The sequence below is a fragment of the Pleurodeles waltl genome, chromosome 3_2 (assembly GCF_031143425.1).
Source record: "Pleurodeles waltl isolate 20211129_DDA chromosome 3_2, aPleWal1.hap1.20221129, whole genome shotgun sequence".
Lineage (NCBI taxonomy): Eukaryota > Metazoa > Chordata > Amphibia > Caudata > Salamandridae > Pleurodeles > Pleurodeles waltl.
In genome coordinates this window covers 91,545,592-91,569,372 of record NC_090441.1, presented here as the reverse complement: position 1 = coordinate 91,569,372, position 23,781 = coordinate 91,545,592, and the positions used below count along the sequence as shown (strand labels likewise).

Genomic DNA, 23,781 nt, shown 5'->3' with positions numbered 1-23,781 from the left:
CCGATATATAAAGCGTAAGGATTCGGGGCCTAGGCATCTCAAGTGAACTTTGCAGCCACAGCCAAAAGTCCCAGGTTGAGCAAGGAGGACCTGAAACTTTACTGGCCACCAAAAGAAGTTGACCTTGAATACGAGGTGGTGGGCTTTCCCTGTGTCAGTATCCAGTCGATTAAGTCTTCTCTCCTTACAATTGTGGCAGCAGCATGGATCCACCAATCTCCTGTGATCACCTGACGACTACTGCTTAACATTAGGAGTATAAGACCAGCCTGGTATCTCCAAGAGAATGGTGATCCGGAAACATGCATATTACAAAAAACACAAATCTGAAAAAGCTGTTGTGATTGTACCATATGTAGAGAAGGTGAGACTGATCCGCTTATCTGTACTTCTGATTCTTATGTGGGGTTACATGCACCAGTTGGCTTGAAATTATTATAAAGTAAATGAATGGTAGTTCTCTTTTTCCTCAATTTCAATTTGAGTAGTATGTTTTGATATAGGCAAACATTCCTATATTAATAAGACAAACATAATTTTAGTGTGAATGGGGCAATCAATAACATCAGATTTATTGAAAACACTTTGAACAACGATACACAAATTGGGGAAATTTCAAAACGGTGCAAGCTGCCCAATGTGGAATAGTGGTTACACACAGAACAAATGTGCGGGAACAATTTTGCAAGTAATTTTGTTTTAGTCTAGTAGTATTTACAAACAGTGATAAGATATCTATATATCACTTTAGCCATAAAGTGCCACTTCTGCACCCTGAAGTCCATTCCCCTTTTTATGTGCCCTTCGACACAGACCCAGAGCTGCTGCTCTTTGAGCATTTCACACAAATGTTCGTACCTTTTGCAGTGCTAGGGAAATGTCACCTCTTAAAAAGTCTTAGTTGAAGCCATACTGTTCATGTCATAGGCATATGTCCTTTTCAGGCTCCCATGAGGTTGGCTTTAGGTGTTTGGTGCTGAAGCAAAACTCCTAGTCACGTAAGCAGTGTGACCTCATGCACCGGAAACCCATCAAAGCGCAGGAGGCAAAGTTGTTTATACTGCACATGATGAGTGCTGGCTCACCGTTGGTTGCGCTCAAGATCTAGCTCAATGTTGTGTTAACCTCCTTTTTTAAAATTCTTTTAAGGACAAGAAGAAGAAGAAACATTAGAGACACAGGTGACACAAAACCATGAATAAGTGCTGTTCTCCCTCCAGAGGTAGCTCTTGATGCTCTCCTCCACGTGCCAGTCAACACCAGGTGTGTACCAGAGGGCACACCCTGTTTACAATAAGGAGTGGGCTAATATAAAGCAAAGGAGAAGTTAGGCCTCCAACTATAAGCACAGCGAAACAGAGCCACCTCTGCTGTGAATCCATACATTACTCCGAATGTGCTCAGAACACCAGAGGAGAAACCAGGAAGCCCCTTGCAATGAAAAAAGGCTGACACTTGCTGCTTGGAGAAAGCACAAGACTGTTGGTGAATACCAAACCCTGACTCCCACGGCAAGATAAACAGAGTGAGATCACCAAAATATAAAATAGCCTAAAAGTTCAATAAAGTGTTGAGATGAGTAGGAGCACTAAGAGATACAGCTGAACAACTGGAATTAGATAAAGGATTTCCACCTGCTCTTCATTCTGAGGAGAACCCTAGCAACAATAAGGTTAAAAATGTGTCAACCTATGGACCCATTGGAAAAGGGATATTGTGAAAAGTTAGATGAAAAACAAAACAAAACCTACTATCTTGATCCCCTAGGACAGATCATTAGTGGTGGGTCCTTCAAGTCTGCGACTGGAGATCGCTTCAGGAGCCAATAACCCCTCAGAAAAATAATCTTGGTCCTATCAGTCAGTCAGAAAACTTTATTCGGCATAATGCCATAAAAGTGCACATGCATAAATATGTATCACCATAAAAATACAATACTTATTTCATAATTATAAAAGCAAATATCTTCAATCTGCTGATTTACAAGGATTATAAAATCACAACATGTCCCTTAGCCCTTCTAAATCAAAATATAATAGTTAATACTTATAAAATCATATGCATCAATAAAATAGTATTTAAAATTGCATTAACAAGTGATCACATCAACTAATTCATATCGATTTCTAATAGCAATAGCTGATTTGATAAAGCTTAAAATGGAACTACACATTTGTGTGGATGAGAGGCTTTGAATACCAATCAGACCTTCCTTGTGAGAAAGAGTGTGTAAGTTGCGCAAAATTGGTAATATAAATGTTTTCCTAGGAACTGAGGAAAGTGAATAAAATAAAGTGGCAAGTGCTTTGTTTCGAGATGTTATCACAAGGGCATGGTGGTAATGTTTTTACCCACAAGCATTTTGTTGGAAACGCCACTCTAAAATTAATCAAATTGAATCTTAACAGTACAAGTAAGGAATATAAGGAGGGAAACAGGAACCAAACAAAATAGGGTTCTAACGAGTTTGAAAATGAAATTTGTACATATAGCTCAAATGATCTCAGTTTCTCTGCCGCTTGATATCTATGATTCATAACATACTCCTTATAGCGGGATTTAACGATTTCCTTTGCGTTAGCAGGCATAAGCTCCGGATTAAGATACACAAACTCCCAAGTCCAAATTTCGGGAACAAGTTTGAATGAAATTTAACCATGGAATTGTTTTGTGGTTTGCTAACAAAGAACAGTCTTTTACACAGTCCTGTGTTAAAGTGGCCGCAGGGGTTGACCATACTTTTATCCATAGCAAAAGGGGGGCAATATCTATCAGATCAGTAATGTAACCAATTCCCAGCTCCTCATGGCATATAATATTGGCTACATTCTTGGGTAGCATTAATTGTCGATGGAGAAATTTATTCTCCACCCGTTGTAGAGTAATTGAACTGGTATATCCCCAAAGGCCCCCCCCCCCATAAATTGCCGCTGACACACAATTGGGTTTATAGAGTGTAATGATCTGATGAACTGGTCTATGCCCTAGTCTGCGAGCAAAACGGAAAATTGCTTCAAAATTTCTTTCCATTTGTAAAAGCTTAAAATTCAGATGGGGTTTCCATGACAAAAAGGAACTTAGGTACAGGCCTAGGTAAGAAAAATCTTTCACCTTTTGTTAGGGTGTTCCTCCCCATTTTAAAACATTTAGTACGTGTATTTCTAGGACCACAGATCATAACATGTGACTTTTTAAAATTGACTTTCAGATCAAGCTCTTGTGTATGCGTTAAAAAAAGGTCCAGAAGGATCTGTAGGCCATTAGCCGTATGTGCTATTAAAACAGCATCGTCCGCATACAGTAAAATTGGCAATCGTCTAAAACTCATCCTTGGACAAACCTTTCCATTTTGGGCTAAATAACTATACAAGCCGTTAATATATAACAGAAATAAAAAAGGTGCCAGAGTACATCCCTGTCTTACACCCCGATTGGATGCCAGGGGATGGGACCTTTCGCCATGTTGACCACACTGAATTGAAATGGTAAGATCAGAGTATAAGCGTTTGATCAGATCCAACAAATCTTGCTCAACCCCCATCGTATCCATTAGTGCCCACAATTTCACTCTGTTCACCGTGTCAAATGCACTGTATAGATCTATAAAGGCTAAGTGGATAGATTCCCTTTTAGAAATAACATATTTGATAAGAATAAGATGCAAGTTTAGGGTCTGATCCACTGTACCTAATCCAGGCCTAAACACGTATTGAATTGGCGATAAGATGTTTGTACTTGCCAACCACTCCTCAAGCCGATTCAAAATTACACTCCCCAAGATCTTTGCCATAGAGTCAATGAGAGAAATGGGTCTATAACAAAAGGAGTCAAGCCTATTACCTTTTTTAAATATCGGGACAATTATTGCCGTAAGCCATGATGAAGGAATAGTGCTTTGAATGGCACTATTCAGAACATTTGTGATTATCGGGACCCACAAATCAGGTAGAGATTTGAATAAGTCCACTGGTACCCCATCAGGGCCGGGGGTTTTCCCCAGTTTCATTTTGTTTATTGCTATAGCAATCTCATGTATCCACATAGCTCCGTGCCATGATTAGGGTAATTTGTGGACTGAAATACAGATGAGAAATGTTCTACCCAAACCCCCTCTGGTATCAGTCATCCTCCCTATTTTCTTGTCCTGAGAGGTATGGATGGTTAACCACCTTCCAAAATTGAGAGGGGTCCCTCAAATCCGTGGCTGCCATGAGATCTTCCCATGCTCTAGTACGTATTTAGTTCTTCCTATCCTCAAGGACTGCCCTATATCGGCCCCTAGCCTGTATGACTAAGTCACGGTTAAATGGAATAGTTTTAATAGTTGTTTTTAAATCCCTGTGGGCAGCCCTACAGACCGAATTAAACCAGTGTTGAGGTTTTACGCCTTTAGAGTGTTCAGCATACGTCAGTGCCTCAGAAATAGCACAACTTAAAGACTCATAGGCAGCTACAAGATGGTCCTATCTCTTCGCAATCTAAAGGACCATATATCCCTACTGAAATCATGAATTAATTTTTCCTTTTGCTTACACAGTTTCTTTTGCAGATATGACACACAATACAGTTGAAGGATTACCTTCACTGTAAATATTTTATTTGCACTTGTAATTAATGTTTTATCTCAGCTCTTTGACTATATGAATTCATTATATGATATGGAACGTGAAAAGTGACAAAAGGTGCTCTGTGATTGGGGGTATTAAAAATGTCATGCATAGTATTATTAATGTCATGGACTATGTCATAAATTAAGGCTACAATGATGGTTGCATTTTATAGATTTGGAGTGTTTGTCTGGTAACTAATGTATAGTTTCATAGCAGATGTTGTACTTACAAGGCATGCCCTTGGTGCCAGCCTATTCCGTGCCAAAGCCCATGGCTCAGCCAATAGCCTCTCTACTGGCAGCGACATGAGCACATGCCAAAGCCCATGGCTCAGCCAATAGCCTTTCTAAAGGCAGTGACATCAGCACATGCCAAAACCTGGCTCAGCCAGTAGCCTCTACTGGCAGCGATATCAGAACACTGCCCTGATTCCTGGATATATGTTTCAGACTCAGACCATTGTGATGTACTCAGTTGCCGAGCACAAAGACTAGTGGAGGAGGCCTGGTACAGGAATGATACCCAGCCTGTGTCCTTGCCCTGGAGGAACTACTGGCAGAGGCTAAATAACATCTTCGGTTTGGATTTCAAGCACATTCAAATGCCAAAATTAATCCTCCATGATGAAAACAGCAGTGTGATGGCCAGTTAGCTCCCTTTTGCAGACCATGTGGCCTTTTAAAATGCAGTGGGCTTATTTTACTGCATTTATCAGAAAAGCTCCGAAGGTTCCAAGAGCCAAATCTCTTGTCCAAAAGCCTCCAACCAGCCTCGTAATCCTCTGAACCATTGTTCCACCTTTAATGAGGCTCTTCTCAGGGATGCCATAGGTGGTGACATGCAGATGACCAGAGTAGGTCTGGTCACTGTATTTAGTGGCCGGGGTCATGGTTTGTTTTGTTGCACTGAGGAGACAGGCTTGGCTTCTTGGGAACTGTCCAGGCACATCCAATAGACATGCCCTTAGCTGGTCGTAGTTGGTGAAAAGGCTGATTCTGCAGAAAAGTGTGCAGATTTGGACCCTGAGCAGGAAGCTCAGCAATGAGGTTACTGTACTCCCTTGTTCTCAAGAAGGACAAAAATCGGTGTATTATCTTGAACTTGAGGGTCTGGAATTCCAACCTTCAGAGGGAGAAATTAAAGACACGGTCCATGGCTAAGGTGCTTCCAGTGTTGGAATTTCTACATACAGATCCCGCAGTTGCACAGGTACTACTTGCGTTCCATGGTAGGCTCTGCTCATTTAGTTCTGAGGTTTTTGAAGTGGCTAGCATACGTCTTCTCTGCTCCCTTTCATGATACTCTTGTGGGACCTTAATTTGGTTCTAATGTTCATGATAGGGAGGTCTTTTGAACTTTGCAGAGCTGCTGCTTGCAGCTTTTGACATTTAAGACTGTTTTTAGTGGCCATTGCTTTGGCCCGCTGCATCACTGAGTTGCAAACGCTGTTTGTCTGACTGACTTCTGCTTGTTTCTAGCTAGATAAACTGCTTCTCAGAACAAAAGTGGTTTTCCTCCTAAAGGTGGTTACCCCCATTTCACATGGCAGTCCATTATGCATCTCACGCTTTCCTATACCACATGCCACCAAAAATGAGGAAAGGCTACATAGGCTGGACACTCGTAGGATTGTCAGCTACCATATTGATAGAACAAGAGAGTTCAGATGTGAAGGCCAACAATTTTGTCAAGTGTGCAACTATAAAGGGCTAGGTGGTCGAGAAGAGTACTCTGTTCTGGTGGATAGTTATTTATATTAAAATAATTTTATGTCCTTGCCAAAAAGAATCACCAGAAGAAATTAGAGCTCACTTTACAACAGCGAAATCATCTTCAGTCCTGGCCGTAGAGTGTTCCCATTGTGTAAATATGCCCTGCAGCGACATAGGCTTCTCTTTCGTAGGCATTATTGCTTGGATTCAGAAGTGAGATGCGCTGGTCATTTAAACTTCTCCGTGCTCTAGGACGTTCTGGTGTTGCCATTACTTCGGACTCTCCACCTAGAAGGGGAGTATTGCTTTAGTAAATATGCAAGAAGTGAGGGATCAGCAGGTAGAGCTATCCGTCAGAAGAATAAGTTAGTATCCGCCACAAAGATAGTTACTGAAGGTCACTATCTACCCTCCGATTCCTCACCATCATCCTCATCTTCTCTTTCTGAAGGATTGTTGTAATCATCTGAATAATAGGAATCTAAGGTAGAATTGTAGCACAACATGTTCCATTTCGAAATAGGACGAATTTGTCTCTGACTGTAAGGGCTCTGTAAAAAAGGATGAGAAACTGATGTCTGAGCTTTATGGCCCCAATAATGTCCTGTCCGGGCAGTAACCAATGCAGATATAAAGCCAAATCTAACTACTGGTATAGGAGAGCTATTGCAAAATAGCCAGATCCATTCTGGTGCCTGGGGATAAGCGAGAATCTGCAGATTGATAGAGTAGCCCACCAGAAAGACTGTTGCAGAAGGTAAGTAACTTCTTTAATACATAATGCTAACTCATTCTTTCTGGATCAAGAGACCTGATGAACTAAAGGATTATGCAGTTTCAAAATTCTTTTTTTATGTATGAACCCCAATTTGTGATTCAGAAAAGTTATTTTAAATCACAAAATGGGTTACAACCAATTCTGCTTGGTATAGTATGTTACGTGCCAGTTGTTTGCAACTACATTTTCATTTATCACTTACCGACTCTCAAGTTGAGGGGTAACCTTTCGACCTCTTCCCCTGTGTGCATCAGAGTGTCAGCCTCAGGAAGCACATCAAATCTTAGCACATCTGGCCCTAATGTATTAAAATAACCTGAAGCTAGCACATTCATCCGTATGAAGAGAAGGGTCTCACCTTAAAGGAAACCCATAAACCTTTAACTTTGACACCGGAAGAGCAAAGACTGCTAACAAAATATTTGACAAACTTATTTAATAAAAATGTTACATTCTTTCTGTTGTTGTTAAGCCCCTATGCATCTCATTTGTGGTTGTGGTATTATATTTCTAGATATTTCTTCCTGTAGCTTGCCTCAACAGGCATTGGTATTCATTGTTAGTCATATGGGCCATTGCAGCAGATCAATCATGACAGCCAGCTTCCTAAATTACATTTCCCTCATGAGAGTAGGGAGCCTTCTAAGTGCTGTCCTTCCTCTGAGAAGTATAGAACATGTTCTCTCAAACCTTTTGATTTGAAAGTTCTACTTTGTAGACCTCATTTCACTAAGAAAGGTGAGTAAGCCATAGGGGCCCATAGCATAAGTATTTGTAGAATAAGAGTGGGAAAAGCTGAAATGGGAGGTAAAGGTTCAGAAGACTAGAATGTCCGCGTCGGAGGTGATGGGAAAAGTCACTTGTAGACAATTAGAACATAAAGTTCCTAGCCTGCTGTCTAATGCTGTGTGTTGTCGAATCAGCAGTCACTCAATGCAGTGTTGATAAAATATAATGTAAATAATTGAAGTTGCATTTCAGAAAAATGTTTAGCTATTTAGTACCACTTCAGTAGCATTTGTTCGATGTAGAGACACTAGGGCTTTTCATTTAGTAATTTCAGAGAATTTTCTTTTTAGATATTATTGAAATGGATTCAAAGCGTGTCCCTCGCGACAAGTTAGCATGCATCACCAGGTGCAGCAAGCAGATCTTCAATGCTATAAAGGTGACCAAAAATGAACCTGCCTCTGCAGATGACTTCTTACCGACCCTTATCTACATTGTTTTGAAGGGCAATCCACCCCGTCTCCAGTCCAACATCCAGTATATAACCCGTTTCTGTAACCCTAATCGGTTAATGACTGGGGAAGATGGATACTATTTTACTAACCTGGTAAGTTAATGATCAGTTTTACAGGTAATGTTTAATTGTATGTGACTGCCTGTCGTTTACCCATGTAACCAACTGGAATTGCTGTATATTTGCAATCTCCCTGTCCCAGTTGCACATGGCAAGCTAATATTATGAATGAGCTACATAGCTTTCTCAACTGGCCTTCTCATTGCATTGATCAGCCAATGTACACTTTAGTAGGCTCACAGGCCTGTTCACTTACCAGTATGTCATGTAAAGATAGCTCGCAATACTTCATGACAACATCTTGCACTGTTGCATTGTTTGTCTTGTAAAATGTCCTTGACATCTTTTCAAAATATCTCCACAAACATTTTAAACAAATCTTCAGGCCTGGAGGTGTGCCATCACGCTCGTGTTAAAACAGAAACCTTGAGCTGTCCTCCTCTTGTGGATTTTGTATTTTTTCATAGCAGATTGGCTTCCGTGAGAGGAAAAAATGTATTTTTGGGTCCCCTGTGGTTCCAGGCAGATCACTTATGTTTTTGTCAATGCAGACCTGGGCATGCTGCATAGTAAAAATCAGAGATCACTTGCTGTCTTCTTAAATAGATGTTGAAGGGATGGGCTCAGAATGTTTTTTGTTTCTTATAAAATAGACTTACTATGTTGGGATGTGGAGGTTACTCATCATATATAGAGAATACTGCAGGTGGCCTGGTTGTACTGACCATTAAGCTCTAAACACTGCGTTATTCCACATTCAAGGAGCAAAAGCTCTGAAATGACTGGTAAAATTGTCCTGGTCAAATACCACACCTAATTGTGCAATAACAGTATTTTCTGCAAGAGGTTTTACTGGCCCACTTACTATGAGGGGCATCTTCAGCTTTATGATAGCTACTATATAACTTGAAAATAGAACTAATTATTTCTTACATAACTTCAAGGTTGCTAACTGAAATGTTGTGGAGACTAGAGGGTTCTCAAGTATTGTCCTTCTGCAGTCAGAATTCCATACAAAGCTATGATGTCCTAGAAACTGCTAGCCACATTCCTCCTAAACGAAATGTGCCTCCAATTGTTTTGTAACATTGTAAAAAAAAAAAAAAGGAGGATAAATCAACCAATGTAATCCCTTAGCTTTCCTACTGATGTGTTTATCGGGACCACAGTCATCTGATTTTGTGGTTTTGTGCCCCACCAGCAGCCAGATGTTTGGATTTTCTTCTTATCCTAAGACAAAATCTAACCGGTGACCAGTCCTTTTGGGGTGTATGTATGTATGTATGTGTGTGTGTGTCTGTCGGTGTGTGTGTGTGTGTGTGTGTGTGTGTATATATATATATATATATATATATGTGTTCAATGGCATGTGTAGCTGCAGATACACATGCTGTGCACATCCCGCCATCTAGTGTTGGGCTCGGAGTGTTACAAGTTGTTTTTCTTCGAAGAAGTCTTATTCGAGTCACGAGATCGAGGGACTCCTCCCCTTTCGGCTCCATTGCGCATGGGCGTCGACTCCTTCTTAGATTGTTTTCTTTCCGCCATCGGGTTCGGACGTGTTCCTTTTTGCTCCGCGTTTCGGTTCGGAAAGATAGTTAGAATCTCGGAAAATTTGACGGTATTGTTTGCGTTCGGTATCAAGGTAAGTTACAACAGATCGACAACGAATTTTGAAGAGCTCCGGTGGCCCTTCGGGGTTTTTGATTCCCCGGCGGGGCTTGGTCGGCCCGACCACGTGCGTCTTCAAGGCTAATGGAACGGACCCCATTCCGCTTCTGCCTCAAATGTCACAACAAGTATCCTAATACAGATCAGCATCTGGTCTGTAATTTGTGTTTGTCTCCAGAACACAAAGAAGATACTTGTGAGGCCTGTCGAACGTTTCGGTCGAGGAAGACGTTAAGAGACCGAAGAGCAAGAAGACTACAAATGGCATCGGCGCCGACAGGAGAAAGCACTTGGAAGAGGAAGAAGAAACCTTCTCCATCGAGGACTCGGACGAGGTCGATCCCGAACAGACGCCGAAAACCGTGAGTAAGACGTCAATACACAAAACTCACGGAAAAACCACTAAAGCCCAGGGAACGCCACCGCCAGCAGGCCATGGCTTAACCCGGAAAATAGGTGACCGACCATCTGCACCGAAAAAGGGCACGCATGTGTCGAAGGCATCCGACTCCGGTCGAGATACCGGCACAGAGCAGACTCGACCCCGAGACAGCGGGTCAGAGCAATCTCGGCACTGATAGGGCAGCACCGAAACTAGTCGTCACCGAGAGATCAGTACACCGAAGATCAAAAAAGTGTTGTCGGAACCGAAAAAGACTGCCGAAAAACTTTCCATACCGAAACAACCGGCCTCGGAACCGAAATCAAGTTCCTACACAGAGGAACAGGGCCTGTCCTCACAAATGCAAGGACACAGATTCGGACAGGAACTAGAGTCAATAGAGCCAGATTACACTCAAAGAAGGCTCCACATTCAAAAAGACACAGGGAAGATCAGTACTCTTCCCCCAATTCGAATGAAAAGAAAACTTGCCTTCCAAGAGAAAGACAAGCAGCCACAGGCAAAGGTGACAAGACAAGTAACCCCGCCACCATCTCCACCACACTCACCACAACCATCACCAGTAGCCACTCCACCAATGATGCAGTCCCCAACTCATACTGGAATGAGTCAGGATGATCCCGATGCATGGGATCTTTATGATGCGCCGGTATCAGATAACAGCCCTGACTGTTATCCAGCGAGACCGTCACCACCTGAGGACAGTACAGCCTACACACAGGTGGTGTCAAGAGCAGCGGCGTTTCATAATGTCACCCTGCATGCAGAACCTATCGAGGATGATTTTTTATTTAACACATTATCATCCACACATAGCCAGTACCAGAGTCTCCCTATGCTACCGGGAATGCTGAAACACTCCAAAGAAGTGTTTCGGGAGCCTGTGAAGAGCAGGGCCATAACTCCAAGGGTGGAGAAGAAATACAAACCGCCACCAACAGACCCTGTGTACATCACGCAGCAATTAACACCAGACTCTGTGGTAGTAGGAGGATAGCACTGTGCTAATCCTATGCTTAAAGACTTTGCTAGATAAGCAGACATTTGAGGTGAGCAAATCTAGAGTGTCGCTGGTGTTGCAGGGTGCTCCTTACTAGAGCAGCTCTCCACCTAAAATTGGGAACTTCCCAGAGTTCTCCTTTGTGTTTTGCATAATTTATGCGTCACTCTATCCCTGAAAGGGCCTTGGTTTGATATATATATATATATATATACACACATACATATGTGTGTGTGTGTATGTAGGAAAATGCTTCTTTTGACATGGTCACACCCCCACTTTTTTTGCATGGTTTATGGTGTAACTGAAAGAGCTAACCAGGAACCCAGTTCCAGATCTCTTTCCCCCATAACTGCACAGTTGTTTTCCCAATTGGCAAAACCTTTAGAACCCACTGTTAGTCCCTTGTAAATGGTACCCCTGGTACCTAGGGTACTAAGGAGGGTCCCTAAGGTCGGCAGCACAAATCGTGCCAACCTAAGGGACGCTTCACCAAGCACTTGACAGGCTGCCATTGTAGGCTGCATGTCTTGGTGCAGACAAAGAGTGAAAACACAACATGACACACAGCCTGTGTGCCATGCCCCATAAACATTGCATGCAATATATGTAAGTCACCCCTCTAGCAGGCCTTACAGCCCTAAGGCAGGGTGCATTATATTACATGGGAGGACATATCTGCACGAGCAGATGTGCCCCTGCTTTGTCTTTTTTTGATTCTCAGGCATAGTAAGTGACCAGAGAAGCCATTTTAAATGGATGTGCTGGACACTTATCACTACGAGTTTGCCAGCTACATGATGGCTTCTCTGAATATAGGGATGTTTGGTATCAAACATCTCAGATTAATAAACCTTCACTGATGCCAGTGAGACATTTATTAATAACTGCACCCAGAGGGCACATTAGAGGTGCCCCCTGAAAACCTACCAGCTACTAGTGTGTTGACCGACTGTACCTGACCAGTTCAGCCACCACAGATTTGTTTCTGGCACCCCAAGATGAGAGCCGGCACTCTTGAGGGTCAGAGACAAAAGCCCGAACTGGGCCAGGCTTGTTAACACCTCTTCCAGGCAGGATGGACATTCCAGGGCGGAAACATTCAAAGACCTAGCTGCCTTTTTAATGCAACCCAGGTCTTGCCAGATGGTGGAGATGACGGGACCCCCCTGTCCCCACTTTTGGCAGCAGCACAGGCAAGAAAATTAGGCAGATTAGGAGGTGTGCCCACTTCATGCCAGTCCCACCCCTAAGGTGGATGAGCTGAAGTGGACACCATTTTTCAAATTTCTCTATTTTGTTTGGAAGGAGTCAGGCCACTAGGGTTCTGTTGTAATATCAATGTTAGAGTAACTCAAACATAAGTATGATAGTATGTTATCATAATTACAATTAATACTGTTTTATTCCCCTTTACCATTTCCCATTACCATTTCCATATAACCCCTTATTATAAGGTTCTTATAGTAAATGGTGCACTCCATTCCGTCCTCTGGAATGTTGAATAATGGTACAACCTGGAGTGCACCTTAGAATGTTGATGAAGAAAAGCTGGTTGTGAGAGGCAGTGAGAAGGAAGGTGCTATGCAAGAAGTCTGCTAATAAACTGACCATAAAATCAGTTGGTCTCTGTGATTTCAACATTATAACAGAGGAACTTTGGCGACGAGGATGGGATACTGCGCAGGGGCAGTGAAGACTTCTTGCCCCTGAATTGTTCAGCACCACAGTGAAGTTTCTGATTCCTGTTTTGGAACCAAGAAGTACAGCCAAGTGGCGCCTGTGTGCCTAAGGCGGGTTGAGAGCATCTGAGGACGTTGATCTTCTCGAGTTGTCAATTGCAGTGAGATGGATGTCTGTCATTTCAGCACATCATCAGAGAAGACGCCGTGTGAACAGTAAAGTGACCAGATCGTGAGTGTTATAGGTTAATTCAAGGTGGACTTGACGTTTAATTTGATATTACCAGCGCTGAATATAATTGCTATTAACACAGTCAAGTTACCGGTTAATCGCGTTGGTCGTGTAATACTACACAGCCTTTCACCGGCAGTGATAACATCCACGCGCTCTTAATTAGTTCAGCGGCGCATTGAGGGTGCGCCTCATATCGGCATCAAAATACGGCATGTGAGAGTATATGAACGGCACTGAGGCGCGGAGGGCGGCCGTATCGGAGGCGTGCGAGTAAGCGTTCCAGAGTGGCCTGAGGTGCGGCGTGTAGCCGTTACTGTACATCGCTAAGGCACAGGCGTCTCAGAGCGGCACTGAGGCGCGGAGGGCGGCCGTCTCTGAGGCGTGCGTGTGAGCATTCCAAAGCGGCCTGAGGTGTGGCGTGTAGCCGTTTTTGTACGTCACTAAGGGAACAATTGGAGAAGCGCTAAGAGAATATAACTACAAAACCTGGAAACCTGGAACGGAGCACGAATATCCCAAGAATTCCACATATTCAACATAGAGAGCTTACCGGCAAGGTTCTGAAAATTCATAACCTCGAGGGAATCGGACCGGCGAAGGAGGATTTCCGAAGCTGATGCGAGCTTTCCTGTTTAGGAACACGCTTCAAAATAAAAGTCTTCTTTGACTTTAGACTATTTCAGAACAAGAGTTAATAGTGTGTAGCCCATAATATTCACGAGTGAAACCTTTTGAGTACAGACTTTATAAGACTACGAATACATTACAGTTGATATATACCAGAATGTGTTGTATATCCTTATGCTAGCTTATTTTGTAATGTAGTGTATAGAGTTAAGTTGTTAACGCACATCTCTGTACAACAGGTTACTAAGAGAGTGTACTTAAAAGAACTGGGCAAGAGGCAGAGATCCTTTGTTTATTATCTAAATTACTATAAAATAAGTGAGAACGAAATGGCTGCAGCAGGAATGTCCCAACCTCCCCCATTCTTAAATGAAATAGGTGAACCATTATTACCTTGGAAGGAATGGTCTAAATTGTTTGAGTCTTACTTAATTGCCATAGGGGGAGAAAAGTTTACAGCATTAAGGAAGCAACATATACTATTACACAACATAGGAATACATGGTAGAAAAGTATATGAGAGTCTTACAGTCAATGAGGAAGAGGGAGAGGAGGATGGTGAAAATTTTGATGTTTTCCAACAAACGTTGTACAGGCTGGAGAGTCATTTTGGGCACAAGGTTAATGTTGTGCTTGAACGACATAGATTTTTCAGCAGAGTGCAAGCCAAAGACGAAAAGGTAGGAGCTTACACAGCTTCTTTGCGAGGGCTTGCTCAAACATGTGCTTTTGGAGACCTAGAAGACTCGTTAATCCGTGATCAGTTAGTTAGGTGTACAAATAGCCCAAGGGTGCAAGAGAAGCTCCTTACTCACAACCCTACTCTGAAAGAAGCTGTGGATATGGCAAGGAGTATTGAGCATACAGTAGAATGTATGAGAGAGATTAAAAGCACACCTGAGGTAGACAGTGTGAAAGAAGTAAAAGATAGCAACACAAAGGATGAGGTGGTGGACAATAAAGATGAAGAGTCAGTAGTGTTGGCCACTACTGTAAGGAGGAATTTTAACGAGGACATATCTAAAGGAAGATGTTTCAGATGTGGAAACCCCAAACATCTAGCAAATAGTCCTTTGTGCCCGGCACGTGGCTGCATGTGCAGGAAGTGTGGAGCAAAAGGGCACTATGCGAGGGTGTGCAAAAGTGATAAGAACACCAAGAAAAAAATAAATAGGACAGAAGAATTTACTGAATTAGGTACTAAGTTCATTCTGCAAGTCAAGGGTAAACAGGGGAGGGAATCCCTCAACAACGCTTATCCTGCGTGCAACATCACGGTTGACGATATTGTGGTGAAGGTCTATGCCGATTCTTGCTCACCTTATACATTCCTGAATTATCAAACTTTTGTTGATAAGTTCCAAGTGCGGGGTTACAAATTGCACTCTGCCAACATTAAACCCGGTGGGTACAATAACGACCCAATACCTCTTAAAGGAATGCTAGAACTAGACATTATGTTCAAGGGCAGACACACAAAAGGAGAGGTGTACATTACTGAGAAGGGATCCAATTTGCTGGGATGGAGGCATCAAAAGGAGCTCGGAATCAAACTGGATCCCAATGGCAAGGAACAAGTGTTACTAGTAAACTTGCAGAACTTTTGTGAAAGAGTTTGTGAGGAATGTCCAAGGCTATTTGATGATAGATTAGGGTTGTTGAAAAACTTCCAGCACAAAATTAAACTTAAGGAGGGTGCTACACCTGTGGTACATAAAGTGAGATCTGTCCCCTATCTAATGAGGGAACCTCTAAAGGAAGAATTGGACAAATTGGTCAAATTAGGAGTTATAGAACCTATCGAGAGTTCTTTATGGTTGGCGCCAATTGTGGTCACGAAGAAACCCAATGGAAGAGGTATTCGTTTGTGTGTGGACTTGAGGGATTTGAATGCGAACATATGGGTAGACAGATTTCCCTTACCCAAAATAAATGAAATGGTAAGCATGTTGGGGTCCGCTAAATTTTTTAGTGTAATTGACCTATCTGCCGCATACCACCAAGTGGAGTTACACCCTACATCACGCTCACTCACGTCTTTTATTACTCCGTTTGGAGCATTTAGATATCGCCGGATGCCATTCGGCCTCGCATCAGCTGCTGCGGTATTCCAAAGAATCATGCAGAAGATCTTGCAGGAAATCAAGCAAGTTATGTGCTTCCAGGATGACATACTAGTCTATGGAAGTACAGAAGGTGAACACAATGCAACTTTAAGAGAAGTTTTCCAAGCTTTAGATAAAGCCGGCATGACCATTAGGAAGGAAAAGTGTCAACTAGGGGTTGAATCTGTAGAATACTTAGGACACAAAATAAGTAAAGATGGTGTGGAACCCAAATGTGATCTAGTAGTGGCTGTGAAGGAAGCTCCAGCTCCTACCAACAAAGATGAATTGAGATCATTTTTGGGTTTAGTGGAGTATATGTCAAAGTTTGTTCACAACTTTGCAGCAGTCACTGCTCCTATGAGAGCATTATTAAAGAAAGACATACCCTTTGTGTGGAGTGAAGAGGTTCAGGGTTCGTTTGAAGAAGTCAAAGAAGCCATTGTCCATTGCCCTATGTTAGGAAACTTTGACACCACCAGGAAGACGTGGCTCACCACGGATGCGAGTGGAAAAGGTTTAGGTGCCACCTTATCCCAATGTGTAAATGGGCAGGAGAGGATCGTGGCGTTTGCTTCCAAATCATTAAAGGAGACAGAACTAAATTATTCCACGATAGAGAGGGAGGCTTTAGCCTGTTTTTGGGCCATCAATCATTTCAAATTCTTCTTATGGGGATTGCCGTTTGTGGTTAGAACAGACCACAAACCCCTTATTTCGTTATTTACTGTTAAAGGTAAAGACCAAGCTACCCCTCGTATTGCGAAGTGGATTATGGGGTTGGAAGGCTTCAATTTCGACATGCAATATGTCCCTGGCAAGAGAAATGTGGCTGACTGTCTCTCGAGACTACCCAGGAAGGGTGGGAAGGAGGAATCTAACGGAAGCCTTGATCCAGTGCTTCATGTAGAACTATCAGGGATTACCAAAGAAGAATGGGTCACAGCTACGACTTTGGATACGATTATGCAAATTTTGAAAAATATGATTTTGAGGGGTTGGCCTAATAGTTGTCAGCAGCTTGATGAGGAGGTAAAGGGGTATTGGGAGGTACGTTCTGAACTCCACTTAACCAGAGACCTAGTAATGAGAGGTGAGAGAATTGTTCCCCCCATAGCACTATGGGAAAAACTGATAGGTTTGGCACATGAAGGACATCTAGGAAGAACTTTGACTAAAAACAGACTGCGAGCTTCCTATTGGTTCCCCACAATGGACAGGTTAGTTGAGGATACTGTTCGTGATTGTACCCAATGCTCATTGAGTGATAAAACCAGAAGTATGCGCAAGGCTCCTTTATCTCCAGTTGAGGTCCCCACCAAACCATGGGACAAACTTGGGTTAGACATATTAGGACCTCTCACGTGCCCAGGATCGAGAGCCAGGTTCATTTTCGTATTAGTGGATTATCACACACACTGGGTGATGACCAAGGCTGTACATAATGTAACCACCCATGATGTAATACAATTCCTTAAAGAAACCTTTACCCGTGAAGGTATTCCTAGCACTATAGTGACAGATAATGGGGTGCAGTTCACTTCAAGTGCCATGGTTGAGTTTTTGACAGTCAGTGGGGTCAGACATTACCGGACAGCGTTATACAACCCAAAGGCAAACGGTCTGGTAGAAAGAGTCAACAGGATGATCAAGGAGTGTTTGCAGTTAGCCAGTGTATCTCGAGTTTCAGGAGAAGGCGCAATTGAGAGTCTGTTGTGGTCATATCATACCACACCCAATTTGGTCACGGGAGTATCCCCTTTTACATCCCTTAAAGGGAGACAACCAGGAACTAAGTTAAACCCGAATTGGTTGGGAGGAGGGGAGCCCGTTATTGTTCATCGTAAGGATGTATTGACAAAGGTAAGAGAGAACCAGAGGAAGTACCAGGATTGGTATAACATCAAAATGGGGACTAAAAGTAAACAATGGAGGGTGGGCCAATGGGTCAGAATAAAACTACCAGGATCTACTAGGAAGGAGGGAAGCCGGTTCTCTAAGCCATTGAGAATTACTAAGGTACATAAGAATGTGGTAACCTTGGAAGACGGTCGTGTATGGAGTATGGACCGTTTAACTGCCACCCAGGATGACCCCAGTAGGTCAGAACAAGGGTCTGGAGAGGAGCTACAATGATCCTAATGGGACGCTGGTTCATAGTGCAAGTGGAGGACTTCATGGACATGTGATAAAGAAATGTCTTACTGTAATGGTGATTGTGTCATGTTTCTTAGCTATTGTTTTTTTTTGCATTTGTGGGGAAGGGGAAGTGTTGTAATATCAATGTTAGAGTAACTCAAACATAAGTATGATAGTATGTTGTCATAATTACAATTAATACTGTTTTATTCCCCTTTACCATTTCCCATTACCATTTCCATATAACCCCTTATTATAAGGTTCTTATAGTAAATGGTGCACTCCATTCCGTCCTCTGGAATATTGAATAATGGTACAACCTGGAGTGCACCTTAGAATGTTGATGAAGAAAAGCTGGTTGTGAGAGGCAGTGAGAAGGAAGGTGCTATGCAAGAAGTCTGCTAATAAACTGACCATAAAATCAGTTGGTCTCTGTGATTTCAACATTATAACAGCAGAAGTGGTTGTCGAAAGGGTGTAGTCACCATAAAGGTTGGCAGCACTGTGGCTACCGCCTGGCACTCCCTATAATGCCCTTAAATTGAGTATTTAGGTGGCACTCCTGAACCCTCGATCTCAGATCCTGATGACCTAAGAAGCAAAGGACAAAAAAGAGTTGTGCCTGTAGAAGAGGAAAAGAAGAAACAGCTGACTTGGTACAAGCCCCACCTGTCTGCCAGCTGACCGAGACACTCTGCTCAAAAAGACAACTCGTCCTACAGTTGAGCCTCCAAGAAACCCAGTAGGACTGCCTGCCTTTCACAAAGACTCAGACTTCCGTGAGCAGTGGATCTGCTCTGCAACAAAGTCTCAAGAAAGGACTATGCAGCCTCTAGAACGGCAAAGACCAGTCACCCGAAGTGACCTCTGCACCTGACATCCACGACCAAAAGTGAAGACAACTAATGGCGCCAGCAAGGTTCCCCAGCTGTCCAGAGTCAAAGCTCTTCAGGTTTCACCCCTCTTGGATTGCCCCAAGTGGCCTGCAGCCTCTGTGTGCAGGCCCCCTCTCCAGGACCCTAAGCCTTGTGGTGAAAGAAAATCCGACATCTCCAGTAACAACTGCATCTTTTGCCCCTGACCCCATCTGAGGAGGATCACTGGTGCCAACGACGTCCTCTGGCTTCTCTGTGCTCAAGTCCATCCTGAGTCCCCAACTGCTGTGCTCCCGGACCTGCAGCCTCAACACACACGACCACCTGACCGCGATTTCTGCTGGCTGAAGAAACCCAATGCCTAAGGACACCCCTGCATCCGTCGCCCCTTGGCCCTGGAGAAAAGGACCAAAGGTGCACCTATTCCACTGAGCACCCCACATCTACCACCTACCTGCTTGTTGTCCCTGACTGGCTTCCTAGCCCGAGCCTGCAGCCTCTTTGTCCTGAGGACCAACTCATTGAAAACCATTGGGCACTTGACGCCTTACTGCACCTCTGCACCCAGCCACCCCAGTGCTGCCCTGAGTGACCTGCTGGTGTGGTTCTGACCAGTGCCCAGTACTTAACTGAACTCTGAAATTGGCCTTGTAAGTCATTGTTAACCATGTGTTTACTGAACATTGTTTTCCACCATAGGTTAAGATTGAAGAACTCTGAGAATTGCACAAAGTGTTAATTTTTTTTAATCTGAAAAGTATTTATGCTTGAAAAAGTACTTACCTGATTGCTAAGTTCTTGCCTTTGAAACATATATAATTGGAAGTGTTATTTTTCCAATTTGATCTTTGATTTATCCTTTGTGTATGTGTCTCATCTCATTTATTTATAAGTGTGTGTGTGTGTGTAAAAAAAACAACGTTATAGTTAGGTTCAGATTTCACCCACACAAAACCATAGAAATTCAGTCACTATAGTTAGTTATTTTAAGTAACTATAACTCGTGATCTCTCCATGCACAGTTATCTCGTCTATAATTTTACTGCAAATGTTAGTGATATTATCAATGATGTCATAGAAGATATCATGAGTGATGTAGTATCTGGGGTAATTAGCAGTGCATGGCAAGGGTCTAAGTTATACTTACCTTAGGGCATGAGTTACAGTTACTTGAAATAACTCTAACTATAATAGCTGAATTTCTATGGTTTTCTGCATGTAAAACTTGAACCCAACTATAACACCCCTGTAACCTTTTAGTTTTTTACTAAATTTCCAAGATTTATTTTCAATTCTATTTCCTAACTGTAACCTCCTTGTAACCTTTGTTTTCTTCAGTGAATTTCTAGGTTTTTTTAACATTAAGTAAGATGCCCAGCACAATGCGCATGGGGTGGGGGTTGGACGTAGGACCTGGCCTAACCTAGCCTTGTGCTGTGCCCACCCAGGCTTTGCTGCTCCTGCCCCACCTCCTCCTTGCCATCCATTGTCCAAGTTCATGCCCCTGCTCCCTCATTACATCCCTGTATGGCCGTTGTTCTGTCACTGTCCTTTTTTCCTGCCCTGAACAGCTAGCTTGCTGCCTCATCCCCCTCCTTCCTACCATCTGTTGTCCTAGTCCATGCCCCAGCCCCTACCCTCTTGCCCTGCATGGTCCAGTGTGCGACCACTGCCCTCAATTTAGCTTGAAATCCCTGCCCTCTCGTCCTGCTCTATGTTGCCCAATTCTATGCCTCGTCATTGCCCTTCACTGCTTCCCCCTGCCCTCTGATGTCTGTGTGCATGCCCTTGCGCCCTCCTTTTTGACCACCATGTTCCATGGCCCTGCCACTGCCCATCCTATCTACTCTGAGTGTCTCTGCCACCTCCACCTTGCCTGTCCGAGTTCCATGCCCCTATCCCCTCCCTCCTGTCATTCATGGTCCATTTTGCTGTCACTCCCTTCTGCCCTCCATGCTTTTTTGTGGTGCAGCTTCTCCTTTTGCCTGCCCTGTTTGGTCAGCCCCTTCCCCTGCCCTCCCTTCTGTCCTGCATGGTACTTTGTGCATGCCCCTGCTCCTTCCCCCTTGCCCACCATGGCCATTGTGCTGCCACTAACCCTCCAGCTTGCCACGGATGGGCTTCTGTGCTGCCACAGCCCCTCCCACGTGCCCTGTGTGGTCAGCTTGTTGCCCCTGATCCCCCACCTTCCTTCGGTTGTCTGTGTGTATGCCATTATAGTCTAACTGTTGCCTTCCATGGTGTGTTGTGTTTCCAGTGCCCATCCTTCCTGCCCTTCATGGTCAGCGTGCTGTTCCTGCCATGCCCCCTTGATCACTGACCTCGGTTTTCCATGTGCAGGCCTCTTGCCTTGTCTTGTCCGGTGTTGTGTCCCAGCCCCTCCCTCCTGCCCTTCATGGTCCGTTATGCTGCATATGTCCCTCCTATCTGTCTGGTATGGTCAGCTTGCTGCTCTTGCCTTTTTCCTCTCCGTTGTCCATGTGCATAACCCTGTACCCTCCGTATTGCTTCCCATGGTCATTTGTCCTGCACTGCCGTCCTGCTAGGCCTGTGTAGTGTATTGTGCTGCTGCAGCCCCTGACGCCTGCCCTGTAAGATCATTCTGGTGCCCCTGCCCGTCTCCCCCCTGCCCTCTGTTATTTGAGTCCATGTCCCTACCCCATTCTTCTTGCTCTCCAGGATCCAACTGTACTTGCCAACATTTTGAACTTGGTAAGAGGGAGATTTTGAAACAAACCTTGGTAATTGAAAAAGAGGAGATTTTAGTCAGGAGGCAGATAAAATAAAGCCCTTTTGGGCTAAAACACTGGGAATCTCCTACCTGAATCAGGTATGTTGACGTGTATGTTTGTACTGCCGTTGCCTCTTCCTTGAGCTCTCAGTGGTCTGCTATACTGCCACAGCCTTTCTTGCCTGTCCTGCATGGTTGGTTTGTTTTCCCTGCCCCCGTTCCATTGCCTTCCATGGTTTGTTGTGCTGCCACTGTCCCACCTGCCTGCCTAGTGTGGTCAACTTGTTGCCTGTTCACCTTCCTCCCTGCACTCAATTATCTTAGTCCCTGACCGCTGCCTTCCCACAGTATTCTAATGAACAACTAGATTACTAACATTCTACATTTATTACAAAAGAGTGGCACGCCTGACAACATCTTGATGTAATCAAAACTGTAATACCTAAAGCATTTCCTTAAAAAAATTATAACAATGAGAGGGTCTTATTGTCTGAGTTCTCAAATAGTGACAAAGCACTTTTGAATGATTTGCTATCCTTGTGTTTTTTATTTAGTTGATGACTTGATTATATGTTTCATTTAGGGAAGAGATGTGGCTTTATGGCCAGAACTGCAGACTTTTCCACTGGGGCACTAGGTTTGAGTTTCAGCGTCAGCTCGAAATCTTGTGAGTCTGCTGAAATCACTTAATCTCCCCATGCCTAAAACCAAAATTAATGTGTCCTTGTGTAATGTAACTGGTGCTCATGTAAAGCACTCCGATACCTTTGGGCCAATTCTGGGCTATATAAAACTGCAAAGAAAATAAAGAAGTTAAGTGTTTTGCACTCTTCTGTCATTGGGCTATACTTCAGCTGCATTTGGGTGATATTTGTGCTATGTATGGGCTCTTATTTTCTCTGGTGGCTATCTTGGTAGACTGATTTGTTATGAAGCTCCCTAATTTCCTCATTTACTGCAGTATCTTCAGTAGAAAAGCTTTCAGTTTTTGACCATCAAGACGGCATTGAGATGTGTCACACTTTTGGCCTAGGTTAAGAATGTTAGCACTCTAGTTGCTCATTAGAACATTGCAGTAAAGCCACTCATCTCCCGGGAATTAACTGGCAATCTGCTACTGGCGTTGAAACTTAAAGTTTCAGTCTGCATGTCAGAATGTTTTATGAAAATAGAAGAGGAAAATATTTGAGAACTCACTTAAAATGTGTCCCAGTTTTTTCTTTTTACAGCACTTACCATACTTTATGTAACAAAATGAACCCCCTCATTTTCTTCCTTTCTAAATTGAATGTTTTAGGTTCTACCAGTTTGATTCAATCAAGATGGCTTCAGGTGTGCCACACTTTTGTCATAAGTAAGACTGTTAGCGCTCTAGTTGCTCTTTAGAACACTCTGGGATGCTGCAGTAGAGCACATGGGAACCAACTGGCAGGCTGCTCCTGTTGGAAGTACGTTTTACTGGGAATGTCAGATTTGTATAACTTACACCTCAAATGGCACTACTTCACATGAATTCATCACTCATGGCATGGCCAGTGACATCACTGATGACATCTCAAATTACATCACTGATGACATCATCCATTGAGTGTGAGGGCTCTCTAAATGTTTTTGAGTGTTAAGCATATATACCAAGGTACTACAAAAGTTCAGATATACTTTCTGTACTACTAACAAATTATACTATTTCTAACATATATTATGTAAGTGGTTGTGTGACTGTGGGTGAGTGAGTGTCTGAGTGCCTGTATGGGTGTATGAGATGGTGTGTGAGTGTCTGTATGGGTGTATAATAGGAATGTGAGTAGCTATGGGGTGACAGAATGCATGTGTGACTGAATATGTTGGTGAGTGAGTGGCTGTGTCAATGGCTGTGTTGAGAGGCTGTATGTGTGAGTGTGGATGTTTGA

The 23,781-nt window shown here is 43.3% G+C and overlaps 1 protein-coding gene across 1 annotated transcript in view; it reads left to right on the top strand.

The window, feature by feature from the left end:
- RABGEF1 (RAB guanine nucleotide exchange factor 1) overlaps positions 1-23,781 on the top strand; it is a 236,280-nt gene that overhangs the window by 191,240 nt on the left and 21,259 nt on the right. Inside the window, exon 8 of the mRNA XM_069226871.1 lies at positions 8,180-8,436. Coding sequence (XP_069082972.1) covers positions 8,180-8,436 — 257 coding nt within the window. The remainder of the gene's footprint in view (positions 1-8,179; positions 8,437-23,781) is intronic.